Source organism: Centruroides sculpturatus, unplaced genomic scaffold, assembly GCF_000671375.1.
Source record: "Centruroides sculpturatus isolate CEXI.00-Female unplaced genomic scaffold, Cexi_2.0 scaffold1737, whole genome shotgun sequence".
In the NCBI taxonomy this organism is placed as follows: Eukaryota; Metazoa; Arthropoda; class Arachnida; order Scorpiones; family Buthidae; genus Centruroides; species Centruroides sculpturatus.
In genome coordinates this window covers 20,720-41,914 of record NW_019385959.1, presented here as the reverse complement: position 1 = coordinate 41,914, position 21,195 = coordinate 20,720, and the positions used below count along the sequence as shown (strand labels likewise).

The 21,195-nt window shown below is 27.0% G+C and overlaps 1 protein-coding gene across 1 annotated transcript in view; it reads right to left on the bottom strand.

The window, feature by feature from the left end:
- The window catches only part of LOC111612811 (vacuolar protein sorting-associated protein 13D-like), a 132,431-nt gene that overhangs the window by 91,373 nt on the left and 19,863 nt on the right, over nucleotides 1-21,195 (bottom strand). Inside the window, exons 6-14 of the mRNA XM_023354068.1 lie at nucleotides 20,949-21,177; nucleotides 9,865-9,954; nucleotides 9,698-9,785; nucleotides 8,171-8,315; nucleotides 5,501-5,632; nucleotides 4,311-4,401; nucleotides 2,795-2,946; nucleotides 2,486-2,589; nucleotides 1,196-1,361 (exon numbers count right to left, since the gene is read on the bottom strand). Coding sequence (XP_023209836.1) covers nucleotides 1,196-1,361; nucleotides 2,486-2,589; nucleotides 2,795-2,946; nucleotides 4,311-4,401; nucleotides 5,501-5,632; nucleotides 8,171-8,315; nucleotides 9,698-9,785; nucleotides 9,865-9,954; nucleotides 20,949-21,177 — 1,197 coding nt within the window. The remainder of the gene's footprint in view (nucleotides 1-1,195; nucleotides 1,362-2,485; nucleotides 2,590-2,794; nucleotides 2,947-4,310; nucleotides 4,402-5,500; nucleotides 5,633-8,170; nucleotides 8,316-9,697; nucleotides 9,786-9,864; nucleotides 9,955-20,948; nucleotides 21,178-21,195) is intronic.

Genomic DNA, 21,195 nt, shown 5'->3' with positions numbered 1-21,195 from the left:
GATGACAACAAATATTTGACCAAAATGGTCGATAAATAATTCAACAAAATATTTATTTATTATAAAAATATTTTTTTTTTTCCCATGGAAAAAAACGAACTTACTTTCTGAACAACCCAATATGTGTGGTGGTGACAGAACATTTTGCTTTTAATATATATTGTACACAGATAGATTAAAATTACTAAAAATAATATAAAAACTAAAACTATATATGTATCCTGTACATAACCAAAGGTTATTATTCAAAAATCAAACTTAAAGAATAGTTGTTAGGAAAGCAAATGAACAGCCATCTCTTCAACCACAAGTCTGAGTCAAAAGTGAAGTCTTTTTGTTTCCTATCCCTACACAAATACACATCTTTCCCTTTTTAACACTTTCCACAAATTTATGCCAAGTCCACAGAGGAAGTTAACAGGTGGTCGTTTTGAGTGAAAAATTGTAGACCCCATCAGTGGCCTGGTGTGACCTACTAACACAGTTTCTTTGTAAAGTGTTGGTTCCAGTTTTGATGGAATTGAGCATTTTGCTTTTAATATATATACAGATTTTCTATAAAAATGATCAATCTAAATAAAAAAATAATATAATAAAATTTCAACTATTGTTCTGATTTTCAAAAAACCATAATAGTGCAGGCTAAAAACATAACATAGATTAATAGTAAATCACTGTTTTAGAGAAAAATTATAAATCATCAACATAATAGAGCCAAAACTATATGAAATTCTGAAATACTCTGTATATGACTCTTGCATAACTGATGATGAGAGTTATCATTTGTAAGAGCCAACAAAAAATAATCTGTTATGTTAAACTATCCCATTCTGCCTAATGTTTGTTATTTTCAGCAAATTTCTTTAAAAAATCTGTGAATTTACACTATGTGTTTAATAAATTACATATACATAAAAACTAAGCTTATTACTAATTATTTTCCTATTACAAAAATTACAAAAATGTCAGTTCTATCTAACAAAAATTGTGCATCAAGCATCATCACCTATTATAATTAAAAACTTTGAACATTTTCTTTGATTTGATACTTTGATTACTGAATACTTTGAAAATTACATATAGTTTCAATAAAAAGAGAATGCATCATCAAAATATAAGAAACTATAATTGAATAAAAGATACTGATTACAGTACATAAAATATTTTAAATTCTAATATTTAAAATCTTAATTACCAAACATTTCTATGAGAAGCAATTAGTAATTCAAAATCAGGTCCAAAGGTTTGCAATGCATCAACAAGCAATAAACTATGAACACATAATGTCATTGATGTATCATGTGGACGTTTAGAAAAACTACTTTTAACTCCAGTTACTTGTAATTCTGCTATTGACCTTTCTGAAATATAAAAAAAGAAAAGAAAGTCAAAAAAAAAATTAAGAATTAAAAAAAAAATACTTTAAAAATTTTCTTATAAATTTAATAGATAATATAAAATTACAATTTCTCTTGTTATCTCTTAAAATTATAAATTAAAAATAGGGCAGAATAAAATATATATTAGAGTAAATATTAAAAAACTTTCATTTACAGAACAGATGAAGATAAAAGCTTACAAAAACTGAAAGTGGAATAATAAATAAGCATATGTACATACATAAAGACATGAAGTGTTTAGCTGACAGAAAAGAGGGTAAGGGAAAGAGGAGGGGGAAGAAGGAGGGAGAGGAGATGGACAGTAGAGAAAGGTAGGATCCCTCTGAATGAGAAAGGTAGGATCCCTCTGAATGGCATACGTATGACTACAGTACCCTCTATGTTTGATGTTAGCATGCAGTTTTTAGACTGCAAGGCTGTAGTCCCCCAAAAGGTCTAAAAGAAAACCTGAGTGTAGCAAACACCAATAATTGAGTGCCGCCACAAATAGCTAAGTGTAGAAGTTAGTGCCAAGTGGCTGTTAGTAGGAAGATTTACATCTACTTATAATCTAATACTAATAAAACTAAACGTGATCACGAATCTTAATATTACTTAACAGCTAGACAGACAGCAGCAGCAGCAATATATTAAATTCCAGAAATATTTAATTGAAAAAACAAATGTTTTCAACCTTCTTGATAAGTCTGCTTCAGGTCTTATACACTGCGTTACATAAATTAATGTTCATTATTTTATGTAATGCAGTGTATAAGACCAATTTTATTTTCCATATTTTGTAATTAAATATACAAAATATAGAAAATAAGTATTATATAAAATAGCATTTGAATGAGTTGTTAAGCGAGCATTAACCGTCTAGCTATAAGATTGATACGGCCCGTACACAGACTTTAAAATTACCAAAAAAGGGCAAACATTATTTTAAATGTTTTAAGTAATAATAATGTACATGAAGTAGTTGTTGATAATAATAATGTATAAATAATTCTAGACTGTAACACTAATAAATTATTTCGCTTCAAACTTGATATTATTACTATTTTACATCAAAATATTAAAAATAATACAAATTAAAATAATACCTCGGCTTTGAACTTCAAAAGATACTTCATCAATTCCAAACCACATTAGCAATAATAAAGTTTCTTGCATAGGTTGTTCATCAAATTCATTTAACATTGATTCTCTATAAATGGAATGCAATTTATACATATTTATACATTAATTCATATAATGTCTCTCTTTTCAAAAATTATATCATAATTAAACTATTAAAAAATTTATAAAATATGAAAAAGATCGGAAGGAACATTACTCTATTTAAGAACAAATTCATTGTACTGTACTTAATTTCTGAATTATATAAAAATTTATTTATCAATTTTAATTACTTAGTAGTTGATTCTTCCAATTCACTTATCACACTTAGATTTTTCATTGTTGTATTTGCTAAATTAAAGTTAGGAGATGATGTTTTAATTGGTTTTGGATCCAAATTTAATGGAGTGCTAATAATATCCAAACATGTTTTCAGACAATCTATCTAAATTTAAAAAACAACAACATTAACACAGTAGTAGAAAATCTAAAATTCATAACATATTTTTATATATAATAAGACCTAAAATATAAAATATTTGATCTAGCAGAAAATATGAGAAAAAAATTCATTTAAAATCTATAATTTTCTATTATTATTTAAATATAACAATATTTCAAATAAGTTAAAACAAAAAGAAAAATAAAACAATAATACAAAATATTACAACTATTTAAAAATACTTTTCAATGTTAGTGATAATTTTAGTTTCAGATTCAAAAACATTCAAAAAAATCAAAGACTGAATATTCTAATTGTGCACTAAATGACTGTAAAAAAGTATAGCAAAAGCATGTCAGCCATACTGTTTCTGTACTCTTTTGTAGATATCTATCTGGTGTTCACTCCATGATTATTTGCAGTAAGACAAGAGATGAGCAAAAGAGCATTATGGTGAGCATTGACCACTTGAGAATGAACCAAAAGACTTTGTTGAATGCTTTGCAATAAACTGATATCATGAATAATTTTTTGAAAATGCCCTTCCAGATGAAACCATTTAAAATTACACTTTATCTTAATTGATGCCATACAATTTTTACCATATTCTCTTCTTGAAAATGAAAGAATTTTGTATTTTATATAATATATAAAATTCTATCAAATTTATTACAGGAAAAATTCTTCATTTAAATCATATTATAGTAGTAATATTTCTGTAAGGAAAGACTAATAAAAAGTTTAATAGTACTGTTAAACATTACAGAACTGCATTATATATTAATATTACAAATTTTCCCTACAGTTTAATAACTTACAACTTAATAAAAATAATCTTCGTACTAATTTAATTAAATTTAAACTGAATACAAGTATTCCTCAACTTTCAGATGCTTGCTCATTTGTACGTTACTTTGGTGCTTCTAAATCACCTCTTGCATACTAAATTATAAAAATTCAGCAAACAAAAATAAATTTTAAAATATTGTGCAATGGTACTTTAAGCAGTTGACTTTGATATCATCAAATTTTAAAACTCACTTTAAAAAATTTTTTTCATTTTCTATTTAAACCAAACTTTAAATATAAAACATTAACAATGATTTAAAATGATTTAAAACAGTGACATTAACAATGATTTAAAATGTTAACATTTTAAATAATGTTTTAGTCATTTATTTGCTGTAAAAATTCAAAACTTTCCTACTTTAATAAGAGATTTTGTAAATTTTCTTTCTAGCTTTCCAGGAAGAAATTTCCTTCAAATAAGCAAGTTTATTGCCAGACTTTGGTACTGTACATATTTTTAGGAGCACTGCTTTATATTTTAATACATTTGATTTACAATATTAATAAATGTAAATTACCTTTTTCTCACTGACATGGACAACCAATTTTGGAAGTTTTCCATATACTGTGATATTTGGCCAATTAGGATTTTTTGTTGATATCAACTGTCTAAATTTGAAAAGACAAATAAATATATTAAGGTTTCCTGTATTAAATTCATTTTTTTCATCATTTAAGCAATATACTTTATCATTTTGTATTCTCTGACATGAAATTATCATTCTGTAAGACAACTTAAGACTAAATTTTTCAATTCTCTAAAATTTGAAACTAAAAAAATAAACTATTATAATAAATAAATAAGTCTTTAGAACTTGTCTTAATATTAAAATATACAAATATTACACAGAATTTCAAACTAACTGAAAACTACTTTTAAATAAATAATTTTTAGAGATAAAGTTAAAATTAATAATGAAGACCATTAATTATACTAATGATTGCAACATTTGTTTTCTTACTGTTTCCAGATTTAGAATAATTAGCCTTTCTAATTCTACAACTTCTTAGTGCATGCTATATAAGGACATGTGTATCACAAAATTTTAAATATAGAAATTAAGAAATTTTTAAATTATATAGCAATATTCCTTGAATGCCAAGTGACAATTACGATAATTAACCAGAATAATATTCTTTTTTTTTTCTTTTTTAAAGGCTTACTTTTCAAAAGTTTTATTTTCAATTCATTAAAAATTTATATAATGATAGCAACTATTTGTGTTGATTATTGTATATCTTGGCACTATATTATGTCAATCATGCTCTTTTGTTACAAATATAAATATTCAGTGATGTTCACAAGATTTTTTTTCCTAAATAAACAATTGATGATAATGCAGAATTTCTAAAATCTGGGTGAGATTCTAAACCTAAATTCAAATATTCTTTTATTAATAAAGTAATATTGAATTTGATTAAAATTCACCATAATACATTTTGAAATGAACATATGGCAGAATTGTTGTCTTTTGCTATTGAATTTATAAGTTAGTTTTATAAATTCAAATTAAATTTTTCAAATTACTTTAACTTTTTCTCATGATAATTTTTCTTATAGTTTAAATAAATAAATAAATATTCAAAATATTTTTACAAATTAATTCTAAATATAGAATTTACAATTTTAGAACTAATTTTTCTTCATATTCAAGATGAAATCATTATTTATTTAATTTTAATTAAATATTTAAACAGTTATTAATACCTTTCCATTTGAAGGGAAACAGAAAAACGATCGAGTACATGTAAAATGCTAGTTCCTCTTAACTGAGCAAATCTCCAATTATCTTTCATTTGACTGACTAAGACTTGCATATCACTTAATTTCAAAGTATATCTAAAAAAAAAAAAAAAATACTAAAATTTAATAAAAAAATATTTATATAAGCAAATGATTAAAATTACATAAACAATAAATATAAAAAGCTTAAACCTAATATAATTACATTTCTCTCATTTTAAGATGTTTTTTTAATCCATTTTTATTTATTGAAAATAGAGGTGCATCTGATAATCAGTTGTGTCTTAAATTTTCAGTCCAATCCAAATCAACAATCATTATAAGTAGACACACATGCCTCAATAATAAATACTTTTTGATCATATATACATCAATAATAAATGTTTTTTGTTATACTGCAAAATGGTCAGTTATTACAAATGACTGCTTTCAATTTAAATCTTTTTAAAATGTCTTCCAGTTAACATTGTGATCAACATTGATTATACAGAATGATCAGTTACAAATTAGGTAATTAAACAATATTGCCAATTTAACAGCATTTGTATTACTTTTCTAACTTGTTTTTACTCAACAAAACATATCAGAACTGATTATTTTTAAAGCTTTCTCTCCACAAAAAATATTTTTAATTTGATTTCAAAATCAGATTGTATCTTAAAATAGGAGAAACATGATATAATATCAATTTTAAATTAATAAGACATGAAACTTTAAGTTAAACATCTCAGTTTTATGTTTTGAGCCAATTCTATAAAACAGAGTTAAAATACTTCAACTATACTTGAAAAGTTATATTTATCACCATACAGAGATTTATTTATTTATTTTTCATAATATTGAATTTTTGTTTGAAACAGAAATAAAAATTTCAAGAAAAATCTGGTTTACAATTAAAGAAATCCTTCAAATTTTTAATAATTGAAATGTTTTTCTTTTGAAAATTCAATTATTGTAATGTATTAGAAACTATTCATTTTAAAGACTATAATTAACTGGAGTTATTGGGACAAGTGTTTTGATAAATAAAGAAATTATCTTTCCTATCCCATAATGTTAAATTAATTTCAATATTAGTAATAAAAAGTAATTTAAATAATTTATCTGAAATGTAATCATTAAATAAGAAGTTATTTTATTCTGAGTTCTAATTAAACATCAGTTTCATGCAATGACAGCAAAAGATATAAGATTTTCATTTAGATCAATAGCAAAAACGCTTAATTGTTTGCAATTTGATGAAACTTAAAGGAAAGGATAATTGCAAAAATTCAAATAAAATTAATTTGACTAAACTTTGAGAATGTTCAAATATACAAAATTTTAATTGTGTGGGAACTTTTTTTTTTAAATTTTAGCTGAAGCAGGAAATGATAATATCAGAAACTTTCTGTATTACACTCTGCAATTTATTTATAATTTAGGTGTACTCAGATGCATTAATTTAAACCTGATTTAAGTTCTTGCATGTAATGTCTATCACTCATTGGCTGCATTCAGCAATGAGCTTTTACCTAGCTTACATCTGCTGAACGATGAGTGACATATAAATTTGAACAGTAAACAGCCATCATTGATCAATTGCCGCTAACAATAGGTAACATAAATAAAAGACGCTACTAAATGTAATGTCAAAACATCAAACATGTTCCAAAACAGTGCTATTATAGAGGGCATTCAGCAGAAAAATATTCAACAGTTCTGGAACTGTTGAATCTGCTGAATGCAGCCATTGTGTGCAAAAAGATGATATCATTTTGACACATCTTCACATTACAGAGTTACAAGAAAAGCTATTATATAAATCAGTTCTTACAATACAATATTAAGTTTATTGTTGCATTCTTTTCAGCTATGTTGATAGACATAAGTGCTAGACTTTTTTCTATTGCTTGAATAATTACTGATTTATACTATCTCAACAGTAAAAGGTCTAAACGTAACAACAAAAGCTGTAGATAACTATATCTAAAATATTTACTAACAAAGCATAATCTTGTGAAATGACATTAACCTATTCAATGTTGAAATTTTTATTTGTTGCCTGTGACACCATGTTGAATTTTTGTCACTGTTAAGCCTAAAATTTTTTTTAAAATAATAATTGTATTTACTGTATCGTAAAAATTATTTTTTTATGTTTCACAAACAAAATAAATATATTGAATAATATAGAAACAAAAAAAATTATATTTTAAAAGTTCATTTTAATATAAAAATTGTGACGCATAGCGACATCTAGTATCAAAAACGTTCCGATGTAAACACGAAAATATTCGGGATTGCCCACACAGGTCAATGAGGTCAACACAAATATTTTCAGGAACAACATAGGACAGGTTAATACACACCTTAACAAGAGTACAATGCTTATGGAAAATAAGCGAGAGATAATCATTAACACACATCTTATTGGTAAGCAGGTGTTTGAACTGCTGCCACAAAATGTAATTTCAAATTTGATGATGTGATGAGAAACCATGGAAGGTCCTTTCACAATTTGACAAATGTGTGCACAATTTTGTTAGTCAAGTGAATAATTTTATTTGCAAGAATGCTAATTAAATCAGGTTAGCAGTAAGTGGGAGCCTCACATTTGCATCAATATTTAGTCAAAAACAAAATTTAACTCACTTTTCATAAAATCTCTCCCTTAATGATTCTTCTGTAATTGATTTAAGATCTGAAAATACTTGATCACTCCACTGAGAATCTGTTTCACTTATCCCTTCTTCATTTAATTCATCTTTGGGAGGTGTTGAACAAGGTGTAATAAAGTCTAAGAAAACAATTATTTTAAATTCATTTAGACCACATTTATTTGATCTTCCTATTAAACAGTTGAGTCAAATAATAGTAAAATATTTATTATACTGAAAATCTAATTATTATAAATAAAAAGTACAAAAAAAAGTTAATTACAAGTTTAATATCTAATACATGAAATATGCTCTAATAAAACATTTCTGTAATAAAGAGAGATATATGAACAGAGTTTCAAAATTGAGAGTAGATAAATACATCAAATTTAAATTTAAGTTATATAAATCTAGTTACAATTTCACTTCATAGAAATTAAAGTAGATAAAAATCAAATTAGTTACTGTGAAATAACTAATTGTCCACATAATTGTCCATGCAAACAGTTTCATTTAATTACACATTACTTGATTAAATACTCATGGGCAATTAAATGAAGTGTTTTTCTTTTAATACCATAGTATCATAAAGACCAGTTTTCACTATAAATATAAATATACTAATAAATATAAAACCAGTTTTCACTATAATCTATACAGATCTATTTATATGTGTAAGTCCAACAAAATGGATCTGTATAGTGTTGTCTAGCAACAACCCATTTATAGAAGTTAAAATCATAAAACTGGATAAGTAGACTTCATATGGATAGACATCATCAATCAACAGCCAATAGGGAATATTTTCTGTTTGAAAGTTATGGCAGCTTGTACTGAAAAAACCTGAACTGGTGAAAAAAATCCATTTTTATAAGATCAATCTTTGGAGAACATTACAATAAAATTTTAAAAAATAAGATAAACAGTTTTGAAGAATTAAAAACTGATGGTAATTAATTCTAATGTAATAAAACAGGAATGGAGAAGTGGATATATCATAAAAACAGTCTAGAAAAAAAATATAATTTATCATCAAGTGATAACAGAAAAAAACCAGTCATTTCTTTCAATTGTCAAAAAATAACAAAATGGAAAATTTGAAACAAAAGTTAACTACTTTTATTACTCCAGACTAAAGTTAAAAAGAAATTACCTTTTCTGATTATTCTTATAACAGCAATACCACTGCTCGCTCATAAGAATTTACAGTAATACGTGTTAATACATGATGTGTACAAACCATCAAAATAAATTTAAAATTTGTCATTGGAAAAGAAAACAAAGACTAATCTCCTGTTGGATTCAGGCCCCAATTAGTTGAGATTAGCAAAGTTCTACTGTACAGTACATCACTATAACATATATAAGAGTAATAATTGAGACAGACTATAAAAACTATTTATAAAATATAAAAATTATCAATAAACTTAATCATCCTTATCACAGTTTTTCATATTAAATCTGTAAAATTTAATATATAATTATAATAACTTTGTAATTAAATTTTATTTCAAATCTTTACCTTCTTCATCATCAGAAATGCTCATATTTTTCTTTTCTGTTACATAACTAGTATTATAAAAATGAAGTTTTCCTAGGTCAAATACCACCTAAAAATTGAAGTAATTTTTTTATATTCATTCAAAGAAATATTAAAATTCAAAATAAACATTTTAAAGATTTATTTACCACCATTCCATTTTCATCTTGAAAATTTTCAGGAATGATTATTTCAGGAGCCGAAATTGCTAAATTAATTTCCCAACTTGTTTTGCCAAGCTAATATAAAATAAAATAAATGAGCATAAATAAAATTCAATTCATTTAAAATATAAGCTGATTTAATTAATTCAAATTAAAAAATATAATAAAATATTTATACACACAGTATATATGGATAAATATCAATAATAATAAGTAAAATACAAATTACTAAATTTTTAATATGCAAAGACAACATATCAAAATTTCATCAATCTTGCTGTGGCAAAATAAATCTAGCAAATATTATAGAAGACAGTTTCAATTATTATAACCAAACTTTATTTAATAAAATTTACATAATATAAAATTTAGGGTTGTTGTGATCTCTGCAAGTGTTAGTGCATTTACAAAGCTTTACTTACTGTTTGTTAGAGACTGTGTTACAGTATAATGCTATGTTTATTTTGAAGTTACAAGCTGTTCTTTTGGATAATTTTATACTTTTTATTAATTCAAAGTTTTATTGAGAATCCACATCTGCATACCACACCGGGATAACAATAAAAAACAACTTTCTACAACCATTAACTAGNTTAAAATATAAGCTGATTTAATTAATTCAAATTAAAAAATATAATAAAATATTTATACACACAGTATATATGGATAAATATCAATAATAATAAGTAAAATACAAATTACTAAATTTTTAATATGCAAAGACAACATATCAAAATTTCATCAATCTTGCTGTGGCAAAATAAATCTAGCAAATATTATCAGAAGACAGTTTCAATTATTATAACCAAACTTTATTTAATAAAATTTACATAATATAAAATTTAGGGTTGTTGTGATCTCTGCAAGTGTTAGTGCATTTACAAAGCTTTACTTACTGTTTGTTAGAGACTGTGTTACAGTATAATGCTATGTTTATTTTGAAGTTACAAGCTGTTCTTTTGGATAATTTTATACTTTTTATTAATTCAAAGTTTTATTGAGAATCCACATCTGCATACCACACCGGGATAACAATAAAAAACAACTTTCTACAACCATTAACTAGTGTGAAGTTAGACTAAGCAATAAAAAACAAATGTTTTCATAACTCCTTCTGGGCTCTTCATCAGGTTTTCATCAGGGTGTTATGAAAACATTTGTTTTTTATTGCTTAGTCTAACTCACACTGGTTAGTGGTTGTAGAAAGTAATTTTTTATTTATTGAGAATCATCCTGGTCCTATGTCTATGTGAGAGCCGAGACTTGACAAAAATTTTTGAATAAAAATTTTTCAAAAGAGAAAAAAAATCAAAAAAGATATGATTATCTTTTCCCACAGATTAGCTTCCTTGTCCAGAGATGACACATCTTCTGAATGTGTGTCATGAGGAACCTAACTAAAAAAAAATTGCTATTGTACACAGACTTTAAAATTACCAAAAAAGGGCAAGTGTAGTGAGGGGGAAGACCCCCAAAATAAAAGAACAGGATCGATGATGACAGCAGAGTTCATCAGTCATCTCGAGTTGTTTGAAGAAAGTTCGCTTTTTCATTAGTTGCCGGCCTTGACTCCCTTGGACAGTTCCCTGGTTGTTCAATTTGTTTAAGACATTGGATAACTGACTTTTGGATTTATATCCACCTATACTGAAAGTTATTCCATCCAAGGACAACCTAACAATGATTGGCTTAGCTACAAACTCAATGAATATCTCCAGCATCATCTGCAACATTTCTAGGAATTCCTCAAAAAATTTCATCTGTTTGGAAATTCCAAGGTATTTATCATCTTGCAAATGAGTGTGAACTCTCTCTCTCACAGCTAGGGACCTAATACAATAGCCTTTTTTATATAAAAACTTATCCAATATTTTATGCTGTATGAAAACCTTATTAAACATATCACACTATATAGCTAATGCTAGTTTGTAAATATCTGTAAATTAGTCTACACAATAAAACAAGTATTTGTTTAGAAATGCTGTAGTTGAGTGCACTTCTTTCTTTGGGTGCATTGTCTCCTGGACAGTCTCCATCCTGAATCCGACCACCTACATATGCAACCGCTCACACAAAAAGCAAACTTAATGGCCATCAAGGTTTCTTTGTATGTCTAGAAGATGCAATGGTAACAAAATCCTGATGTGGCATCAACAAAGTAGTGCTGACCCTTCGGTCATATGGTGCCGAAGGATAGGGGGTGCTTTGCACATTGTCGCATCTAAGACTTCTCCATCAACCAATTCAAAACAACAACTGACCTTGGTTATGAAGAAACAACATTTGCCAAATGACCCATCTCCCAAGATGTCTAGAATTGAAGATTATTTTTGGAAATCTCAGAGAATTGTTGAAAAGACATTGTTGCATTAAATAGGAAGTTACTTCACAAGTGTGAAAAAAACTTTCAAGCATTAAAACAGAAACTTAATAATTTTTCAACTGAATTTAACACAACACAGCACAAATAAAACAGCACAAATTTAGAACAACATTGTTAGAATCTAAGTTGAAGGAAAACAACAAGCAAATGAGAAATTAAGAATAAAACTATTGAATGATTTTTTTCAAGACAGTTTACTGAATAAATTAAAATGGATAAATATACTAACATTTGGCTTAAAAATTGAAAAGTTTAAGCTTTGGGAAAAACTAGATTTATAGAAAAATTATTAGAACAAGAAAAAGGTAAATTTTTATATTTTAAAGACTTAAATCTTAGATAGAATTGAATTAATATTAGTTTAATATCATCACCTTTTAAACCATAACCTTGAAAAATAAAACCTATTCATGTTTCTAAGTAGAGAAAAAAAAATTTATATAATGATCTGAGTGAAGTTAGAATATTTGGCAGTTTGTCAATAATTGCATAAAAAAAAGAATGAAATTGGTGTTATTTTTGATAATATTAGAAGGCAAAAATGGAGAACAAATGGACAATTCTTTGAAAATACATTTTGACTATAAATGGCAAAATGCTTACATATGACTTGGAAATTGAACAACTTTTAAAAATTAAGAAATGTTTTAGAGTTATGGATAATAGAATGACTAAAACAAATGACACAAGATGTGTTATCATTATCTTGTAATTTTCAAGGAAAACTTTTATCAGAATTATTACACCCAGACACAGTTAAAAATCTTAATTACTACAAAATTTTGGCCTTCCAGGAGACATGGATTACCAAACTGTTTAAAATAACTCTGAGTCTAGAATTTTTGTTAACTATACAATATATGAACAATATGTAAAGGTTCCTTCTCACCAGGTACTGGTTCAATATATATAAAAATCGATTCACAATAAACCTTTGACCAGTAAAATATTTATTTGAAAAACAAACGTTTTCGACCGTATTCTTCAGCCTTCTTCAGGTTAAACATTTCGAGATTCGACAAGCCATTATGCTTACAGATTTAAAAGTTTTGGAACATATTCAACTCATTATGAGCATGCGTATCAAGCATTGCATAAACAAAATATATTTAAACAATCTTATCTAAACAATCTTATTTTACACGCACATGAAATGTTAGAAACACCTTAATTAGAGTTGTGGGGGCCAAAGGTGTTTCTAACATTTCATGCGCGTGTAAAATAAGATTGTTTAGATAAGATTGTTTAAATATATTTTGTTTATGCAATGCTTGATACGCATGCTCATAATGAGTTGAATATGTTCCAAAACTTTTAAATCTGTAAGCATAATGGCTTGTCGAATCTCGAAATGTTTAACCTGAAGAAGGCTGAAGAATACGGTCGAAAACGTTTGTTTTTCAAATAAATATTTTACTGGTCAAAGGTTTATTGTGAATCGATTTTTATATATATTGAACCAGTACCTGGTGAGAAGGAACCTTTACATATTGTTCATATATTGTATAGTTAACAAAAATTCTAGACTCAGAGTTATTTTAAACAGTTTGGTAATCCATGTCTCCTGGAAGGCCAAAATTTTGTAGTAATTAAGATTTTTAACTGTGTCTGGGTGTAATAATTCTGATAAAAGTTTTCCTTGAAAATTACAAGATAATGATAACACATCTTGTGTCATTTGTTTTAGTCATTCTATTATCCATAACTCTAAAACATTTCTTAATTTTTAAAAGTTGTTCAATTTCCAAGTCATATGTAAGCATTTTGCCATTTATAGAGGTATTTCNAGACTAATACATGAAAATTTAAGTATCTTAATGAATCAACTACATGTGCAAAGGATAGAGTTCCGTATATTTTATCAGCAGTTGCCAAATGTGTTTCAAAAGTAGCCAAAAATTGTCAAATGCTTGTTGAAAATAAACAAAAATGTGGCAAGTTTTTCGGCTAAAGTCTAATTGATATGAGATAAAATTAAGTATGCATATTTCAATCACATTTTGTTTCTCTATGATATACTGAAAGTAATTTTAAAGTATTCATAAAAATTGCCAAAAATGACCAACAAATAGTGTACAATTAACTGTAGTATAGTGCACAATGAGATTTATGTAAACAAAATTATTTCTGAAGTGTTTGTTTTCTATTGATTTTTATTCTGGAGTCATACTCTAAAATCTTGGGTGTAAGTCACAGCCTATAAGTTACCTTATCCTGGAAAAGTCAACATTCCTTTACAACTTTTGCTTTTGCAGCTTAAACATGAGGGCAGCCTAATTAAAAGCACATTTCTCACTCTATCCTATTTCTCCCACTCTTTAAATGTTTGAAAATTTATCAAAGTCAAGAGTAAAACTGTCTAATAAAATAAAATTAATGATTATTTCAATAAAGCAGTTAATTTAAAATACCATAAAACAAACAACAATAAATAAGATCCTGACCAAGTAAACTTATTAACCTAGTATTTTTCTCAAGCATTCTATATGTCTTTTCATCAATGTGTACACTTGATTTTTGCAGTCATATAGTTATAACATATTACTGATTTTATGAAAAGCTTTCATCTTATCTGACTATTTTTAAAACTAGTCATCTTCAGTACTCACATTTTCCATTTCCTTGGCATTGTGCTCATTTTTCTGGCATTTAATTCTCTTCTCCCTTCTACTCGTTTGCCACACGGTGGTATATTATTTGCATTTACAGTTTTAACTTCTTCAACAGACGTAGAAAATGATCCTTCTTCTCCCTCTTGCCTTTGTCCTTCTAAAAGACTATTCTCTCTTACATTCAAAACTATAAAACAGTTTTTAAAGTTGAACTATATATGTTTACGATTTATCTAAACACAAATTACTATTATGTTCACAATAGTTGAAAAATAACTCACTTTCAACCATATCACCAGGAGAGAGATTTACATGGCCGGGTGTAATAGCATTGTGTTCTTTACCACACATAAAATTTGTATTCTCTTGATGTTCTGCATTAGACTCAAAACTTGCACCACTATTACTAGTACAGACACCTGATGAATCACTAGCAATACTCTTCCCTGAAAACAGAATTTATCATTATCAATAATTTTTTATATTTGATTAAAAATCATTTTCTGTAGTAACCATAATAATGTCATAAAAAAAAAGAAAACACATTATAAATGTACTGTACATGTGTGTTTGTGTGTATTTTTACAAATATAATTATACTAATTTATTGACTAGTGAATCATATTTGAATTTTTTTACTAAATATGTACAAAACATTTCTGCAAACTATTTAGAAGAAAATTATAAACAAAATTAATACCATATGATATGTTTATTGTTACCATAATATGCTGTATTTAAATAGTCTAGAAGTAAAAAAATCTATTATTATTTGCAAAGGAAATTAGAGTTATAGAAAATCTTTTGTATTGTATTCTGTGTAATATCAACTATAGTGGAAATGGCTTTAAAAGCTTTAGCTTTTTATTATACTACTTGTAATAACATTTGATATGATTTTTACATAAAATATTTCACAGGTTTTTTTTTAGCTAATTACCTAAGATATAAATCAAATTAATAATAATAAGAGTATTATTTATGGCAATGATGTTTTGCTATAATAAAAATAATTTATTAATAAATCCAAAAACACTTAATTGTTTTCATATTTCATTTTGTAGCTTGTATTTCAAATTTAATTGCATGCTTTTCTTATTTTTTTAAGTACATAAAAACTCATTTTTTAAATAAAAACAAAATGCTAGAAGTGTGAGAATATGGATATTCGGGAGAGGGTCATTTTAATCAAAATAACAAGTTGAAGAAAAGATTAAAAATTAAGAGAAATTAATAATTTTCAACTTCAACGAAGTTTCTAGAAAATGGAAAACATCCGATTTTGAAAGGAAGTTGATTTCCTTTCCCAGGCCAACTCATGATGAGTCGAGTTTTTGCACACATTACTGGAGAGCAAATAAAAGGGATGTTTTCCCGCCACTCGAGGTAGTCTGTCGAAACGAGGTATTGCCACGCAAGAAGCTCGCCATACGATAGAGGCAGTCCATCGAAAAGAGGTTTGCCATACTGAAGAAGAGAACTAGCCATACGACAGAGGCAGTCCGTTGAAGAAAGGTATTGCCATACGAAGAAAGATCTCGTCTTATGAAANGGAGGGAATTTTTCGAAAAATCCCTTCTTAGTGTACATTCTCTTGACATACCCTATTAAAACGCAATCAAAAACGCAAAAAACCGCATCTGAAATAGTATAAATAGAAGCAGAGTTCTTTACTGTAAGCCTTAATCCTGTCCATCTCCCCCCAGTGCAGGAAATTTCGACATGTATAATATATAAAAACGCATGTATTTGAATGCAGCGTTGTGTCAAAATTTCAAAGGAATCGGTAGGAACAAACAAACATTACATTTCTATTTATATAGATAGATAGAAGATGATCTGCTTTAGTTTATCCTCACAGAAAAGCAAACTTAGGTCATCGTACTCATAGCGCCATCTGTTGGACATAAAAGTCTTAACCCTAGATGATATCTTTTAATTTATATGAATGTTTAACAGAATAATATACAGCCTATGTCCACCCTGAAGTTCCATTCTAAATATTGGTGAAAGAATTTTTGAAATCAGATGAGTAGTTTCAGAGATTACAACTTACATACAAACTTACAAACATTACCTCTTTATAATATTAGTATAGATAAACATGCCAAACAACGTGTCAAATTCTTGAGCTATATACAGTCTATAATTAAATATTATAAATTAATTAATTTGACTAGAGGTAGGCAGTTATGCTGCATCTTGTATTAAATTTAATGACAAATTCCAAATTAAATTTGAAAAAATGTCTAAATTAAAAATTAATTATTTATAATTATTAAATTTAATATGAGATGTATACGAGTAGTATAACTGTCTATCTCTAGTCAAATTAATTAATTTCTAATATTTAATTATAGCCTGTACATAGCTCAAGAATTTGGCATATCGAACGATATGCCAAATTCTACGTCAAATTCTATGTCAAATTCTTATATAACGGACGATGGCTATTCATGNTAGTCTAGACTAAAAAAAAAAAACAAAAATTACTTTTCCGAACAACCCAATATATATGTCAGAAATGTAAAGGCAAGCAGAGGGGACCTAACTAAGCAGATTTCGTATAGGAATGTGGGTGAAGAAATGCAGTGAAAGGGCGCTGTTGAGTTCAACGGATGAAAGCGCTTTGCTGGCTTGAATTGTCATTCCCAACAAGGATTTTCAGCAACATGCATTGTTACACCAATGCAGAGCTTGCCAACATGCATTTCATGTATGAGGCTGTGCAAGGAAATGGAGCTGCTGCTCAAAGGATTTACTGTACTTGGAGCAATTTCTGGGTAGGAATCTGCTGAATTGCCGAACATTTGAATGTCTTCATCACGAGTTGTGCGTGGAAATCGCTCCATGTACATCCTTTGAGCAACAGCTCTATTTCCTTGCCAGCCCCATAAACAAATTGCATGTTGGCAAGCCCCGCATTGGTGTAATGATGCATGTTGCTCAAAATCCATGCTGGGAATGACGATTCAAGCCAGCAAAGTGTTTTCATCCGCCAAACTCAACAGTGCCCTCTGACTGCATTTTTGNAAATTGAAAAGTTTAAGCTTTGGGAAAAACTAGATTTATAGAAAAATTATTAGAACAAGAAAAAGGTAAATTTTTATATTTTAAAGACTTAAATCTTAGATAGAATTGAATTAATATTAGTTTAATATCATCACCTTTTAAACCATAACCTTGAAAAATAAAACCTATTCATGTTTCTAAGTAGAGAAAAAAAAATTTATATAATGATCTGAGTGAAGTTAGAATATTTGGCAGTTTGTCAATAATTGCATAAAAAAAAGAATGAAATTGGTGTTATTTTTGATAATATTAGAAGGCAAAAATGGAGAACAAATGGACAATTCTTTGAAAATACATTTTGACTATAAATGGCAAAATGCTTACATATGACTTGGAAATTGAACAACTTTTAAAAATTAAGAAATGTTTTAGAGTTATGGATAATAGAATGACTAAAACAAATGACACAAGATGTGTTATCATTATCTTGTAATTTTCAAGGAAAACTTTTATCAGAATTATTACACCCAGACACAGTTAAAAATCTTAATTACTACAAAATTTTGGCCTTCCAGGAGACATGGATTACCAAACTGTTTAAAATAACTCTGAGTCTAGAATTTTTGTTAACTATACAATATATGAACAATATGTAAAGGTTCCTTCTCACCAGGTACTGGTTCAATATATATAAAAATCGATTCACAATAAACCTTTGACCAGTAAAATATTTATTTGAAAAACAAACGTTTTCGACCGTATTCTTCAGCCTTCTTCAGGTTAAACATTTCGAGATTCGACAAGCCATTATGCTTACAGATTTAAAAGTTTTGGAACATATTCAACTCATTATGAGCATGCGTATCAAGCATTGCATAAACAAAATATATTTAAACAATCTTATCTAAACAATCTTATTTTACACGCACATGAAATGTTAGAAACACCTTAATTAGAGTTGTGGGGGCCAAAGGTGTTTCTAACATTTCATGCGCGTGTAAAATAAGATTGTTTAGATAAGATTGTTTAAATATATTTTGTTTATGCAATGCTTGATATGCATGCTCATAATGAGTTGAATATGTTCCAAAACTTTTAAATCCGTAAGCACAACGGCTTTTCGAATCTCGAAACGTTTAACCTGAAGAAGGCTAAAGAATACGGTCGAAAACGTTTGGTTTTCAAATAAATATTTTACTGGTCAAAGTTTTATTGTGAATCGATTTTTATATATGAACAATATGTTATTAAGAATTATGGGCCTGGTAGACTCCCTTAAAGATTAATGTTATTTGTTGACAAGTTTTGGAGTGAATCTTTTCTTTTTTTATAAGTCAAACTATTTTTTTAGCAGTTAAAGTTACCATACAAGAAATGAAAGTAGAACTGAGAGTAATTAATTATTATTTTTAATTATCAAATTTCTTTATTTGATAGTCTTTTGTTGGAACTAGAGAATTACTTCATTTAACTGATCCATTGATGAAGATGTTACTGACTGATGACTCAAACTCGTGTGGAAAATGAGATGGATTGCTTATTGTTGAATGATTTTGAAAACAAAGCATTTGATGATGATAATATATACTTAAGAGGAAAAAAATGTTTTAAAAATACATTCTAACACCATTTATATATTTCTCAATCATGCATTTTTTACAATTATACATTAAATATTTTCTGCATAGTATTTCTCCATTGTAAAACACTTCAGTTATGTTTTTCATTTATATGATTTTGAATTTCAGTATATGTCATATTTTTTAGTACTTACAGCATTTTACTGCATTATTCACATTGAAATAAAAAAAATTTAAAGCAATAATTAAAAAGTGAAAAAATAAATTACATTTTCACTTCAGGTGTTAATCCACAATGAATAACTAACACATGCAAAAAGCAGGAATTGAAATTGTTGAAATTTTTATTCTAGAATACTAATATTTATTGAAATTATCCTATCACAAAGGACTTAGATCTAAAAATGTACTTAAAAATATATTTTAAAGAATTTAAATAGCTGTTTGAATTAGTGCAATATGAATAAAACAATAACAAACCATGAAAATGAAAGCTAAACAAAATAAATGTAAGACTAATTTCAAAAAGCTGTATTTTTAACAACTTCTGACAAAAAAATGATGAATCTTAATAATAATCTCCACTGGAGTAAATAGCTGTTGATCAATACAGTAGACCCCCTATAACACTGTTGATAATTCCATATTATATGAATTTCATGTTGTACAAGTCACTTATATTTTACAAATACGTGAGCCATTCACAGTCTGGCACATGTATTTGTAAAATCTAAGTGACTCATACAACATGGAATTCATATAATACCGAATTATCAACAGTGTTATAGGGGGGGGTTCTACTGTACTTTCAAAACTGTTTAGACAAAGTAAATTAAAAATTTATTTATTCTCATTCCTGTGAAATATTCTTATATGGATAATAAAGACACCTAGCTTTTAATGAAAGCAAATATTTTTTATTTTTATTTCAAAATATAGTATGCTATTATTATTGACACAAGCAAATGACAATTATAAAGACAAAATACAAATGCTTATTAGCCTGTAAGGAAAACTTTGTGTCTGCATGATATATAAATATGGATGAAGCATCATGTTTTTGTTTATATAAATTAATTATAAATTGTTTTTTGATGAAAAATTTTGCATTAAATAGATGATGAAAACACTTCCTAGTCATGAGGAGAAAAAGGGCAATTTGATTAAGCAAATTTAAAAGTTATATCATTATAACCAATATATTCATTTATTTTCTTTACTCAATCATAGGCTAAATCTGCACCTCTTAAGCAATAAAAAATGCTTTCAGAAAATGTTTAAATTATAAAATTAATAATTATAAGATTGTAAATGAAATATGAAAAAATACTAAATGAAAGTATCTTACAATGTGCTGTATATCATAAATATTCTAAAATGTTGTTGATATTTTAAAACATTCTAAAATTCCTAATCATATCCAAATTACCCAATGCTTCATTACGTTATCTTATTAGTTATGAAACAATCTTTTATAATTACCATTTGTTGTTCCCCCTCTAATATTTGATCTAATCTCTGTTTAATCTCTGCTTTGGTTTGAAGTTTAAGAGTTTCATATCTTGTACTTCCTGCTGAACCAAAATAATATTCTGAAGAAAAATCATCTCTCAGATATTCCATTTTATTGTGAAATGAAAAAAAATCCATTATTGAATGGAATATTGTTGGATTGTAAATAACGTCTAGAGGATGTGAATTAATAATTAATCTAAAAAAAAGAAAAAAT